This window comes from Sphaerodactylus townsendi, linkage group LG02, assembly GCF_021028975.2.
Source record: "Sphaerodactylus townsendi isolate TG3544 linkage group LG02, MPM_Stown_v2.3, whole genome shotgun sequence".
NCBI lineage: Eukaryota > Metazoa > Chordata > Lepidosauria > Squamata > Sphaerodactylidae > Sphaerodactylus > Sphaerodactylus townsendi.
This window is the reverse complement of record NC_059426.1, coordinates 91,289,231-91,302,363: the sequence shown is the minus strand read 5'-3', so window position 1 is coordinate 91,302,363 and position 13,133 is coordinate 91,289,231. Positions and strand designations below refer to the sequence as shown.

At 45.0% G+C, this 13,133-nt stretch overlaps 1 protein-coding gene across 1 annotated transcript in view; it reads right to left on the bottom strand.

Moving 5' to 3' along the window:
* The window catches only part of LOC125426318 (F-actin-monooxygenase MICAL2-like), a 50,416-nt gene that overhangs the window by 14,667 nt on the left and 22,616 nt on the right, over positions 1 to 13,133 (bottom strand). The window contains exons 7-9 of the mRNA XM_048484578.1: positions 12,576 to 12,670; positions 4,813 to 4,905; positions 125 to 374 (exon numbers count right to left, since the gene is read on the bottom strand). Coding sequence (XP_048340535.1) covers positions 125 to 374; positions 4,813 to 4,905; positions 12,576 to 12,670 — 438 coding nt within the window. The remainder of the gene's footprint in view (positions 1 to 124; positions 375 to 4,812; positions 4,906 to 12,575; positions 12,671 to 13,133) is intronic.

Genomic DNA, 13,133 nt, shown 5'->3' with positions numbered 1-13,133 from the left:
TGGTGAGAAAATAGCCACCTGCAGCACTTCACAGACTAGCATATACCACTGAGACATCCCATCCCCCAAGCATCACCTGCTATCCTCAGCCTTGGAGAAGTGAGGCCAGATTTCAGGGCTGTACCCTGAATCCCAGCATCAGCAAGACGGTGAGTCAGAAGGTTGTGATTGTCAGTGTCAAAGGCTGTGGTGAGGTCTAATAATACCACCAATGCTGACCTGCCTTGGTTCAGCTGTAAGCAGAGCACATCCATGATAACGACCAGAACGGTCTCTGTCCAATGGCCACAATGAAAGCTGGACTGGAAGGGATCTAGAACTGATGTATCATTCAGAAATACCTGCAGCTGTTCCATTACCATTCTCTCAACTACCTTAACCAGAAACAATAGATTCAAGACTGGGCAGTAGTTTGCTTGATCCACAGAATCCAATGATGGCTTCTTCAAGAGTGGGTGTCATCCCCCCTTCCTCCGCTGTGGCTGAGAGTTCATCTGATGAGGACCTACTCGAGGAAGCTGTGTCAACACAGCAGGAAGATTTACAGTCACAGGTACCCGGCTTGGAGCTTACCAGGAGTACTGGGCAAGATGCCAGCAGTTCTTCTGAATCTCTAGACATTATGCAAATGTGCAGGCAGAAGTTGAGGCTGGCTCTGAAGGAGAGGAGCCAATGCTGTGCAACAGAGTGTACTGAGTCTTTCTAGGAGCTTCCCCATGTAGGCAGCCCAGATAGATTTAACAAAGAGAAGTGAAAGCTGAAAGCTGAAGGCATGAATGCAATGTGCTGTTTTCCTTGATGCTGTCTGCGCTCTACTGTTCTGTAGACTGTGCTTTGACTTTGGACCAGCTTGTAATGACCTTAACTTCAGCTACTCCCCTCTGGTGTGTGTCTTTCTGGTTTGCTTGACCCTGCTTCCTCTACTCTCCCATTGGCCTGCCTTGTCTGCATTGTGACTTTGATTACTGTTTACCAGCTGGGACTGCCATAGCGGCTCCTCCCTGCCTCAGGCCCTGCTGCAGCTGTTGTCACTCCCAGCCCCTGAGCATCCTCAATGCTAGTATTGCTGTAGCACAGGGGTAGGGAACCTGCGGCTCTCCAGATGTTCAGGAACTGCAATTCCCATCAGCCTCTGTCAGCATGGCCAATTGGCCATGCTGGTGGGGGCTGATGGGAATTGTAGTTCCTGAACATCTGGAGAGCCGCAGGTTCCCTACCCCTGCTGTAGCAGCATGCCAGTTCTGCCTAGCCTGCACAGTAGGCATACCATTGCCTCTTTCAGCCTCCCTGAGAATACTCCCTGATCAAAGGAGAGATTGATAATATCCAGCAGGGGGCACCACACCACATTGCAGCTGGTCTTCGTTAGCCATGAGGGGCACAGGTCAAGAAGGCAAGTTGTAGGTTTCACAGAAGCAAGTACTCTGCTAACATCGGACTGGAAGAGCAGACTGAAATGGTCCAAAATTGGATCAGAAGACAGCCAAGGGGTCTCCCGTTCCCTTACTGCATCAACTGTTGCCAAGAGGCCATGGCAAAGTGACAAGACTTTATCTTCAAAAAAGCTCACAAAAGTCTCACAGCTAGTGGTTGAATAATTTTTTTTAGATCCCATTCGTAGGGATGTAAGAATCTGAACTACTTTGAATAATTGTGCCAGTCATAAGCTAGCAGACGCAATCCAGAATGCAAAGTAACTCTTTGCCATCTTAATTGCCACCTAATGAGATTTCACAAATGTCATAAAAGCTTCTTCACCAAACTTGCTGTAGCTGTCATAGCTCCCATTTCATCAACTGCAGCCCCTCAACATTCTAAAGGGTTGTGCTGTTGTGGGAGTGAAGAAGTCATTGGGGAGCAACAGCGTCAATGGCTTTGGAAAGCCGGACATTCCAGTTTTCCACCAGCTCACTCAGTGAACTGCCAGTAGGGATCAGATGCTGTGGAGCATTCTGGAAGCCAAATGGATCCATGAGACTGCAGGTGTGCATAAATAATCCTGTCATGTAGACAGCGAGAGATGTTGATATCCACCTGGTCCCTCAGATCAAAGTGGGGCACTCTAGCAATAGAGGTCTGTACCACATTCACCCCCATACCAAAGATCAAATCCAGTGTGTGGCCTGTTTGGTGTGGCCTGTTTGACGTGTGGGACCTATTGTAACCAAGCAGAGTCCCAGCGCTGCCATGGATGACACCTGGTCCACTGCTTGTGAAGATGATGTTGAATCTACATTGACGCTGAAGTCCCCCAAAACCATAAGTCTGGGGTACCACAAGGCCCAATCAGATACAACCTTTAGCAATATTGGCAAGCTATCTGCTGGTGCGCTAGGCAACCAGTATAGCAGCAAGATAGCCAAACTCTCCATGGTATCCTACACCAGACCAACAAACTCAATGCCAGAGATTGTTGGTATGGGAATTGCTCTGAAAGAGACAGTCTCTTAGGTAAACATTTCCAACCCTTTGTCCACAACTGGTGAAGGACCGAGAAACCTGGTGGGGCAAGTTCTTTTAAAGCAACAGTTTTGCCTTTCCTAGCCAAGTTCTCAGTCACACATGCCAGGTTTACATTATGCACCACCAGGTAATGCCACAGCATAGCTGTCTTATTATTTATAAACCTGCCATTAAACAACGCTAATGTTAGAGAAGCCTGAGCCTACCACACTCGTAGTTTGGGATGAGACGAAGGTCAGAAGGGGGTCAAGCTTATCTACCATCTCAGTCTTTTTCTCTCATATGACCTTGTCCCACTTCTGTACCTCCCTGCCACCACTGGGATCCCTGACCCCATGATGGCCTCCCAAAAATAGACCATGTAATCCTCTCACCTAATCCCCACAATTACTAAATCAGCACAATTTAACACAATCTAATATAATAACAAACCCCTGCCTAATAATATCAAACAACCCCACCAAAGGCATGTCTCCGTCCCCCTTACCCACTGATATCCAATTCTAACCCTCAAAGCTACTGTCCAAAGGACATATGGGATACTGGATTTCTTTACCTCATGGTCTACCAAGGACAACATTTAAAATCAGTTTAATTGAGATATAGTTGATTGTGAAGTTTCACTGATAGAAAAAAGGAAAAATAATCAAATGAAGTACCCCATTACAAGCACAGGAAGAGGAAATAGAAAGAGACACAGATGTAAGAGACAGAATGTATCATGTGGGGTGATAGATAATTTATGGTACTTTGTGGTGTTTGTGTTTTCCTGATGACATGCAGGGCCAGTCCAGGGAGTGGGGGGAGCCACCCTGTACTCCCTCCCCTCCCTCCCCTTCCCTTGCATGCCAGCCCTCCTTCCCCTCCCCTCCCCCTCCCTACGCTAGGGTGGGTGGGCCACCCTTCCCCCCCCTCCCCCCCCCCCCCCCCCCCCCCCCCCCCCCCCCCCCCCCCCACCCCCCCCCCCCCCCCCCCCCCCCCCCCCCCCCCCCCCCCCCCCCCCCCCCCCCCACCCCCCCACCCCCCACCCCCCCCCCCCCCCCCCCCACGCCCCGCCCCCCCCCCCCCCCCCCCCCCCCCCCCCCCCCCCCCCCCCCCACCCCCCCCCCCTCCTCCACCACCCCCCCCTCCCCCTCCCCCCCCCCCACCCCCCCCCCCCCCACCCCCCCCCCCTCCCCCCCCCCCCCCCCCCACCCCCCCCCCCTCCCCCACCCCCCCCCCCCCCCCCCCCCCCCCCCCCCCAACCTCCCACCCCCCCGCCCCCCCCCCGACCCACCCTCCCCCCCCCACACCCCCAAGGGCTGATGGGAATTGTAGTTCCTGAACATCTGGAGAGCCGCAGGTTCCCTACCCCTGAGCCAGACCATCTTAAGTAACAGAACCATCTAAGTAACTATACTATCTGAGGAACATCTAAGCTTACTGAAACTGACCAAACTTATTTAAGTCTGTGCTTGAAAACAAATACTGCTTCTGTGCCAAAGATCAATATTGTAAATATATATTTCTGCTGCCCTATCCATTCCTTTCTCCAAGTTATTCATTCCCATCTCCTATCTTGTCAAATAACTCTTTTATTCTGTTTAAGTTATCTTTGCCTCAGTAATATTATTTTGGTGTGCCTAATAAAAGGGGTTTGTCAAGGAAGTTTTTAAAACAAGGAACGTTGTTCATCTTTTGGAGAATGTATTGGGGCTGAGGGAAACTGAAGCAGTCCAGTCTCTGACAGGAAAAAGGTGGGAAAAGTCTGACAAACCAGTGAGTGGTTTCCCTGCCTTGGTGAACTTGGAAGGTTGTGGGGGTCTGTCACAAGTGCCTATGAACCTATGGCACTGTTCAAACTGAATCAGATCATTGGTCCATCTAAGTACTGTCTGCTTTGACTGCAGAAGCTCCCCAAGGTCACAATACCTTTCCTAAGACTTGCTACCCAAAACATTTTTAACTGGGAATTTAACCTGGAATGTAGCTTAGTGATAAATCATACCCTTAGCATGTAGTAACACCATGATCACCTAGCTAGTGACTAGTGAAACAGGAATTTGAATGTGGGAGTATCAGGTGTTGGTCCAACACTAGCCACTATACCACATCAGCTCTTATGGCTGTTTTAATTCCATGGAAATATAGAGCTTCTAGAAGTCAAAAAATTGTCATCTGAAAATGTCCTAAGTGACTTAGTCTAAAAATTAAAATATGATTGCATAAACACACATGAAGAAAGATCAGGACAAAACACAGGTTTTGTATAGGTAGCAATCTCCTCTCTTTCTAAAAGGAGCACCTACCCACCTCCTCCAGTTACATTTGACAAAGTTGTCTATTTCATAAGAAAAATCGCTTGAGTACCTGTGCTTTATGGAGTCTTTTCAGTTGTTCTTGTTTAAACAGTTGCTTTGTTTCCTTTTCCAACTTTCTATTTCTTTTTAGTGGTGTTTTTGCCTGTAACGAAGACAAAGCACAAGTAATCAATACTTTGTACTTAGCCACAGAGGATCACAGACCTTTCTTTTAATGTGGATGGTTAAGTAGTTTTATGACTGAGTTGGTAAGACACATTCTAAGCCATTTGCTGTTATCAATAGGGACCTTGCTAGACATTAGCACGTTGTCAATGAAAACAACAACAATGCCCAATCAATGAGGATGAAACTTTACATCTATAATCCCAAAGCAAATTATCCTGGTGACTAAAATGTATACATTTGCTTTTTCCACACAGACACTTTGAAACATTTTGGGGCAGGAAATAAAACATTTCCTTCAAGGAGTTCTGCATTGTTATTTGCAGCCTCAAAATGTTTTAAATGAATCCTCTATTCTAGCAATTCTTTTGGTTGAAACGTTTTTAAAAGGTTTTATTTGTGTGCTGTTCCTTTAAGACACCATTTTCACTCCTTGTCTGCAGAAGTCTTTTGCCCTGTTTTTTGAAGCATTTCAGAGCATTTTTGAGATTTTTTTAAACTTTACATTTTAATCTTCACAGCCCTGTCTCCAGAAGACTCAGGGAACTGCAGCATGAGGCTGTGAAGCAAGAAGCACTGGCCCCTTCCGCACATGCAAAATAATGCGTTTTCAAACCACTTTCCCAACTGTTTGCAAGTGGATTTTGCTATTCCACACAGCTTCAAAGTGAACTGAAAGCAGTTTGAAAGTGCATTATTCTGCATATGTGGAATGAGCCACTGATTCAGAGGCAGTGAATTCCACTGTTGAACAACCCTGACAGTCAGAAAGTTTTCTGCACCTTGAATCCATTACTCCATGTTCTAGTCTCTGAGGCAGCAGAACAAGCTTGTTCCCTCTCCGACATCACATCCTTTCAAATATTTAAACATAGCTATCATGTCTCCTCCCCCTTAACCTTTGCTTCTCCAGACTAAACATCCCCAGCTCCCTCTCTTCATAGGGCATGGATTCCAGACCTTTTACCACTTTGGTTGCTTTCCTCTGGACATGTTCCAGCTTGTCAATACTTCTGAACTACAGCTACTGGAGATATCTTACCATACATATTCAGAAGGAGATATAGACAGACCAACTCCCCAGAAGAAATAGAGATGGTTACAGACAAAAGAAGAGCTAGAATGTGCATATTTGAATAAGTAGTTCAAAATTCCTGTTTTGAAATTACTAAGAATTTTGAAGAAAGGAATGAAAACAAGTCTGATGATGAATGAAGATCTTCTTAGCCAGGAGCCAAAGCCTATTCACATTGAAAAAGCTAAATTCTTTGACACTTTATAGTGTTTCCCAAACTAGGAAGACCTCTTTTCCACATGGAGCTGCATCATATCATGCCTTATATTCTATACCCCAGGAGATGAAATTCCAAATAAATAAGAGGAATATATGGGGGAAATTCTCAAGATCTTAATGAATATCAAATTGTTGGAACTCTTCACATGGATATTTAGGAACAGTTCTATTCTTTGCAAAGAAATGGCCCTCAGTCTTCTTCAGCTTCATGGCATTTATGGAATTCTGAGAAATGGGTGCCAGCACAAAATGGCTGCTACTCCTCCATTTTAAGAACTATTCGTTGTAAAAGCTCAAGTGAATAACCCGAAATTGTGATTGCCAAGAGAAATCAATCTCATTACATATTAAATGTATCAACACCTTAAGTTACATCTTTAATTATAACATATCTTGATTTATCTGTTATAAGAAACATACATTTTATAACCTGTAGATTCCCTGTAGATAAAACAGTTTCTCATGTGCCAAAACACTATGGCAGATTCTACATGGGCCAAAAACAGCGGTGTGAAAACAGTGTAAACCCTTTTATACCATTTAAAACCAGTTTTTACACCATTTTCACTCCACTGTTTTTGGCCCATGCGGAATCTGCCTATGAGACTTGTCATGAGTCTCAGATGTGCTAGCGGTGGTTGATAGTGTGAGGAAAAAAATTATATTAAAATAAAAGACAGTTCATTATAGAAGTGGGCTCAGGCACTCATTATCTCTTTATACCCGGGGTGGATCCAACACACTCTCCCCAGCCCAATCCCATTGCCACCACCAAAGTCCTTCTATCACCTTTAGCCTTGAAGCTTTGCTAGACAAGTGGTGAGAGACAGGGATGGAAATTCAAGAGAAACAGGAATAAAGAAAAAAGAATAAGGAATGTGAATAGTGGCAACAGAAAGAGAAGAAAGGCAGGGCACGTGAACAGATGAGGGAAGAAAAAGGAGAAGGAAACTTGAAAAAGGATAAGAAAATAGTGTGGAAGGTGCCAGGAGCATCAGGAAACATCAGCAAGTGCCATTGCACTCCTATGCACCAAATGGGGATGACGACTATTGAAGATAAAAGAACTGATGGTGGGCAATAGATCTAAATATAGAAATAACAGGAATAAGACATTCCAAGTACACCTGCACCAGATCACTAGGCTAAACAAACTTTATTCACCTGCTTTTTACAGTGGTATAGTAAACAGAGGAGCTGCAAGCAGAGAAAACCTCTGCGGGGAATTGCCACAGAGAATCTGTTGCAGCATACAAAAGGGCGGGTGTAAGTGGTGGAAATGAAAGTTACAGGTTTGGGCAGGAGAAATTAAAGTGTTTCCTGCCTGCTGGCATTCACTCAGCAGGCAGGAATTGTCCTCAGCCTGGGTTGGGAGGAAAAGATTGTTGATTTTTGAAAAACCCAGATCCAGAGGAATATAACAGACTGAATTCATTTTGGAGAAAACAGCTGTATGAAGTTTCCCCCCAAAATGCTATTTATAACATTCTACAGATATTATATTTGTGCTGTGTGAAATCCACCTCAGTTATGACAGTTCTTAACAGCATGGATGATTCAAACCAAAAGCCCTTCAACTTGTTCTAACAAGGAGTTTAACCTCTTCCTTTTATCTGTATCGTGCAGTTACTTGCTCAAGCAGAGTGCAGGAGGCCACAGTCAATCTGGTGGCTCCCCTGTTCCTAGGCCTTACCTGCCTCACTCTGAAGTTAAACAATATTTTACTTTAACAGAACTGCTCTTTAAAAAATACTTCTGTTGCAGTCCATCATAGATAGAAACTATCACTGTCCTCAGCCACAGGCTTGGTGGGACAACTCAGTCTTACAGGCCCTGCAGAATTGTAGTAAGTCTTGTAGGTCCCAAGTCTCACTAGACAGAGAGTTCCACCAGGCCAGGGTCAAAGCAAAAAAGATTCTGGTTGAGGACAGCCAGATATCTTTTGGGACAGAAACATCCAGTAAGTTCGTTCCTGCTGAACGTAATGTTCTCGGTGTGTGTGTGTGTGTGTGTGTGTGTGTGTGTGTGTGTGTGAGAGAGAGAGAGAGAGAGAGAGAGAGAGAGAGAGGTATATTGGGAGAGTGCTCTTGCAGGTACAACAACCTTGACCTGATCTGGTACCTGGAGCCTGTGCAGCTCATGGAACACTAGTTGAATAGGCTTCCTCCACAAAGTCCCCGTAAGGACCCACGCTGCTACATTTCGGATCAGTTGGATTATTAATTAAGTCTTAAACACATTCGAAAGTGTAGTTGTAGGGAAGTGGACCACTTTGTTCCCTACAATATACTTCACTATATCAGGAATAGTAACTGTATACTTGTTTGTATAGATCAAATGCAAAACTGACAAGGAGAGGTGGGGAATCAATGTTATTTCCCATGACATTGATTAACAAAATAATAGTTCTGGCGGGTTTTCCGGGCTGTGTAAACAAAATAATTTTGTTTTCTTATTTGTTTTGTCAGTGGGAGACAGATGGCAGCATCTGGGAACTGGCAGCCTTATAGTCACAGATAAAGGTTTGAGTGCAGCCTGCTGAGACAAATGCACTCATTACTGAACTCAAGCATTTTGGACTTTCCCTTCATTCATGTAACATCCACGTGCAAAATACATTAAGCATACCATTTCCCACCCTCAAAAACATTAAAATTGGAACCAGTTAGAAATCTGTCAATCAGGAAGTGCCATGCCTGCACATTTTGGCTGCTGTTCTGTGTACAGAAGAATTTCGATAATCAGCAGATTGTCTAAAATGCATCAAGATTGTTTTAAACCTAACATTTGTGTCCCCATTCTAAACATGCTCATACGGTTTGCTGCTTTGTGACTGGAGTTAGATATGACCTGTACTCTTGTTTTTCTCATAGGCAGGAATTTATTAATAAGATTTATTTATAAATATATGCCATGATTCTGTGGAATGGTTGGCCTTGGTAGCAAATACAAAACACCTGCCCAGGACTCTCATCTTTCTTTTTTTTTTAAAGGGGCATTCAGGCATTACCAGCTGTGGATTTGTTTGCTCTGGCCGCTTCTGTCAAGTGAGGGATGGAGCAAAACTGAGCAGGCCTGGAAATGTTCCAGCCAAGAGCAGGAGCTGCAGGGTAGCTACTTGAATAGGCTATGCCTCTCAAAAGCAGGCATTTGCTGTGTGCTGCTGGGATGGTGGTGAGTGACATTTTTCCGAACCTGATAGTGGCTTTATGGTGCATCAGAGAGGGTGATGAGATTTGGCACTTCCTGCCACATTGAAGATGGCATAAGCAAAGCCAAGTTTGGAGCCAGGGTGGTTCTCCAGCTCACCTTAAAATATGTTCACATATTTTAATAAATTATGTAGATTATCCATTTAAATAAATTAGATAAATGTTGTCTCATGTCTTTATTTGGTAGGTGCCTGGGCATGCAACTTTTTAGCTTGTCTTTATTATCTTGAAGATATTCTTGAAGAAAGGATGAGCAGTGCTTTGGGAAATGGCAGGAGCTATAGTGGTGAGTTAATAAGAGTTGGCTCAGGACTCCAGTGTCCTTCTAAATACAAGAAATTATGCAAGATAGCAAAAATGGCCAAACTGAAATAGGTCATGGAACACAGCTGTATGGAGGACTGGAGGTGGGTGTTAAAAACATAGAGTGCAGCCAGCCTTGCTAATTCCCATATTGTGTATTGCGGATACAAAAAGTGAAGAGCAGAAATATCCTGTGACAAGGTAAAACAATTTCTAAAGGCTTGCCCTCTTTTTCCTGGTGGGACGTCAGATGATGCAAAGCCATGTCAACATTTATATACATTAACAAAGTGCTGATATGAATTTCCTACCTTCTCAATGTTGCAGACATGGTGCATTTTATGATGCCATGCCCATATCCCTAAAACTGGGGAGCATAATTTCACACTTTTTATGCTTATACTCAGAGGTGTATCGGGGGTAAATGGCATCTGGGGAGGGCAAAAGCTGGCCTGCATGGGGACCAGGGGGTGGGGCTTGGGGGCATGGCTTCCCATTGCCAAGCCCCACCCTTAGCCTCCCTGCAAGCCAGTTTTTGCCCTCCCCAAGTCCTAAGGACAGCAGGAGCCAGCCTGCAGGGAGGCCGGGGGTGGCAGGGCTCTGTGGCTGCAGGACTCGTTCAAGCCACCCCTGCCCCTGAGGGCCTGGGGAGGTAAGGAGGCGGCTTGGATGGGAGCTGTGGCAGTGGGTGAGCTCCTGGCAGCTGGCTGGCTCTTTCTTTAGGCTCCTCCCCTGCGCTGACACAGCTCTTCCGAAGCAGGGTGGGGAGTGGTTTTGTGCCCCCATTGTGCCTGGGGTCATTTGACCCCCCCCCAGTCCCCATGGGTAGTACGCCACTGTTTATGCTCATTATACAAGTCAAGCATATTAATTTGAGAATACTACTAGCACATTCCACAACAAAGTGGGGAAGTGAGAAGGAAATGATTTCACATGGTGATTTTCTCAAGCCAAGAAAGAAAAGACTTATTAATGCGTTATCATCAACATTCAGTAATCTAGACAAAGATATAAAATTAGGGGTTAGGGGAGGGAGAGGAGGAGGGAGGGAAAAGTGAGGGGAAGGGAGCCTGGCTTCTGGTCATGGCCCACCCACCCTGGGGGGAGGTGAGAATGGGTAGGGAGGAATAGGGGGCCCAGCATCTGGTCATGGTCCACCCACCTTGGAAAAGAGAGGGAAGGGGGCTCATCACCATGGGGAGGGGAGGGAGGGGAGGGGGGCCTGGCATCTGGTCATGGTCCACCCACCCTGGGGGAAGGGGGAGCTACTATTCAAGTGCATAACATTTCATTCTGCCTGCAATTTGCCCATTAATTTTTTATTTGTTTGTTAAGGGTTCTCTGGAGGGAAAAGAATTTTGTAAATATGTAGAATCATACTTAGGTGCCCTAATTTTGTAACAAAAGAATAGATAAACCTTAAATACCAACAAGCTGTACTCAATTCTATTGTCATAGGATAATTAAAAATTATTTTACACTATCTCACTGATTCATTTTTATGCCTTTGCTTTGTGGAGAGAACAAGGGAACCAACTAACTTCAAACACTATGGAGAAGGAAAGTGAACAGAATATCAGAGAGTTTAAAAAACAAATATTAAAGTAAGAAACCAAAAAATTTTGAGGAAAAGGGTTTCTCCTTTTAGAGAAAAAAACAAAAAAGGTAGTGACAGTGACTGCAAAAAGATGAACTCCTGGAGGACTCATACAGCACAACTTAACTTACACCCTTCTAAGCACAATTACTTTAATACAGAAGGGTGTAATTCACTTTGGCGGATTCCACACGGACAAAAACGGCACTGCTGGAATGGTAAAAACACCATTCCAAGGGTGTTGTTTGCATGGCTGCCACTTCTGCATCGAAGCAGCGCCATGCTCCCCCCCCCCCACCGGGGTGGAAATGCTGTTTTGGGAAACAGCATTTCCCAGGTGGTGCCATGCAAATGGCACTGGGTTGGAGGCGCTGCTTTTCGGTGCCTCCATTTTCCCCACACTTACCTACTCTCCCTGTGGAGCTCCGCAGGGACAGGGAGGCATGCCCATGCTGCTCTCCAACCCCTGGGGGTTAAAGAGCAGCATGGACATGCCTTCCCATCCCTGCAGAGCTCTGCAGGAAGAGAAGGAAAGTGTGGGGAAAGAAAATGGAGGCGCCTCTGTACAGCGCCTCCACGGATCATGGCCACTCTGGGGCCACTCACACCTCAGCGTGAAAACGGCCCCAGGGCTCCACCAGCTTAATATATGCCAGTGGGAAGCTGATATAGTGGCCTGTGCGAAATCCACTTTAGGATTGCATTCTTGAAGCCTTACATTGTATGCCAACATATCAGAAACATAGTTTCACTGATATTATGTTGCCTACTAAGGGTAACTTCATCTGTATTGTTGAAGGCTTTCACAATCCTCTGAAGATGCCAGCCACAGATGCAGGCGAAACGTCAGGAAAGAATGCTGCTAGAACATGGCCATACAGCCCGGAAACCACACAGAACCCCAGTAACTTCATCTGTTGCTCTTCTTGTTTCCCCCAAAATATAGCAGCCACACAGTGTAGCCACTGGGGGAAAGGGGTGATCAGTGTAATGGGGCATATATGTCACTGCTAACCCCATAACTTAACCTCCATCTCCTCTGCACTAGCTGGTGAAATGCCCAAGGGAAATATGTAATCACTAGTGCTTGTTCAGGAGAGGATGGAAACATCCAGAATACTGTATTTAAAACTTACTAACGGATTGCAAGAAAAGATGCCTTAGTTTAAAATTAAAATGTCAAACTCTTAAATGTAATTAAAGCCAAAGCATTTATGGAATAATAATGTCAAGAAGGTTACCATGAGCAGTAGTGAAGGCTTGTGTTCTAATTCATCATCAGAGGATGAAGAACAATAGGTAGTGACTTGTTCTCTGATAGGTAGATGTTCAGAGCCTAAAATGGATACAAAAATCTCAGTGAGGCAGACCTTCTTTTCCCTGACATTTTGAACTTTCCCGTAGGCCTTCATGCTATACCAGCCCTTAGCTTTCCAAGACAATACCAAACATCTGGCTGATCATGTTATTAAATCCTTGGCCACTATTCAAGGTCTTCACAAAATTCCCTTACCACCCCCACCTTACAAATATATATAATTTTAGGTACAAATCTGTTAATTCCCATTTCCTACATGAGCTGCCTCAGCCTGCAATTAAAACTCAAATCTGTTATTCAAATTCATATTTGAAGTTTGCTGTTATCTAAACGGTTGTCTAAGGCTCACCATGCAGAGTAATTGAATTGAATCCATCAAGTCTGAGCCAGCTCTTAAACAAATTACCCTTATGTGGCTTGTAGCATCTGGCACCCATTTTTACATTGTGACATCTGCTCAGTGTAAAATAGGTGGCGTCAG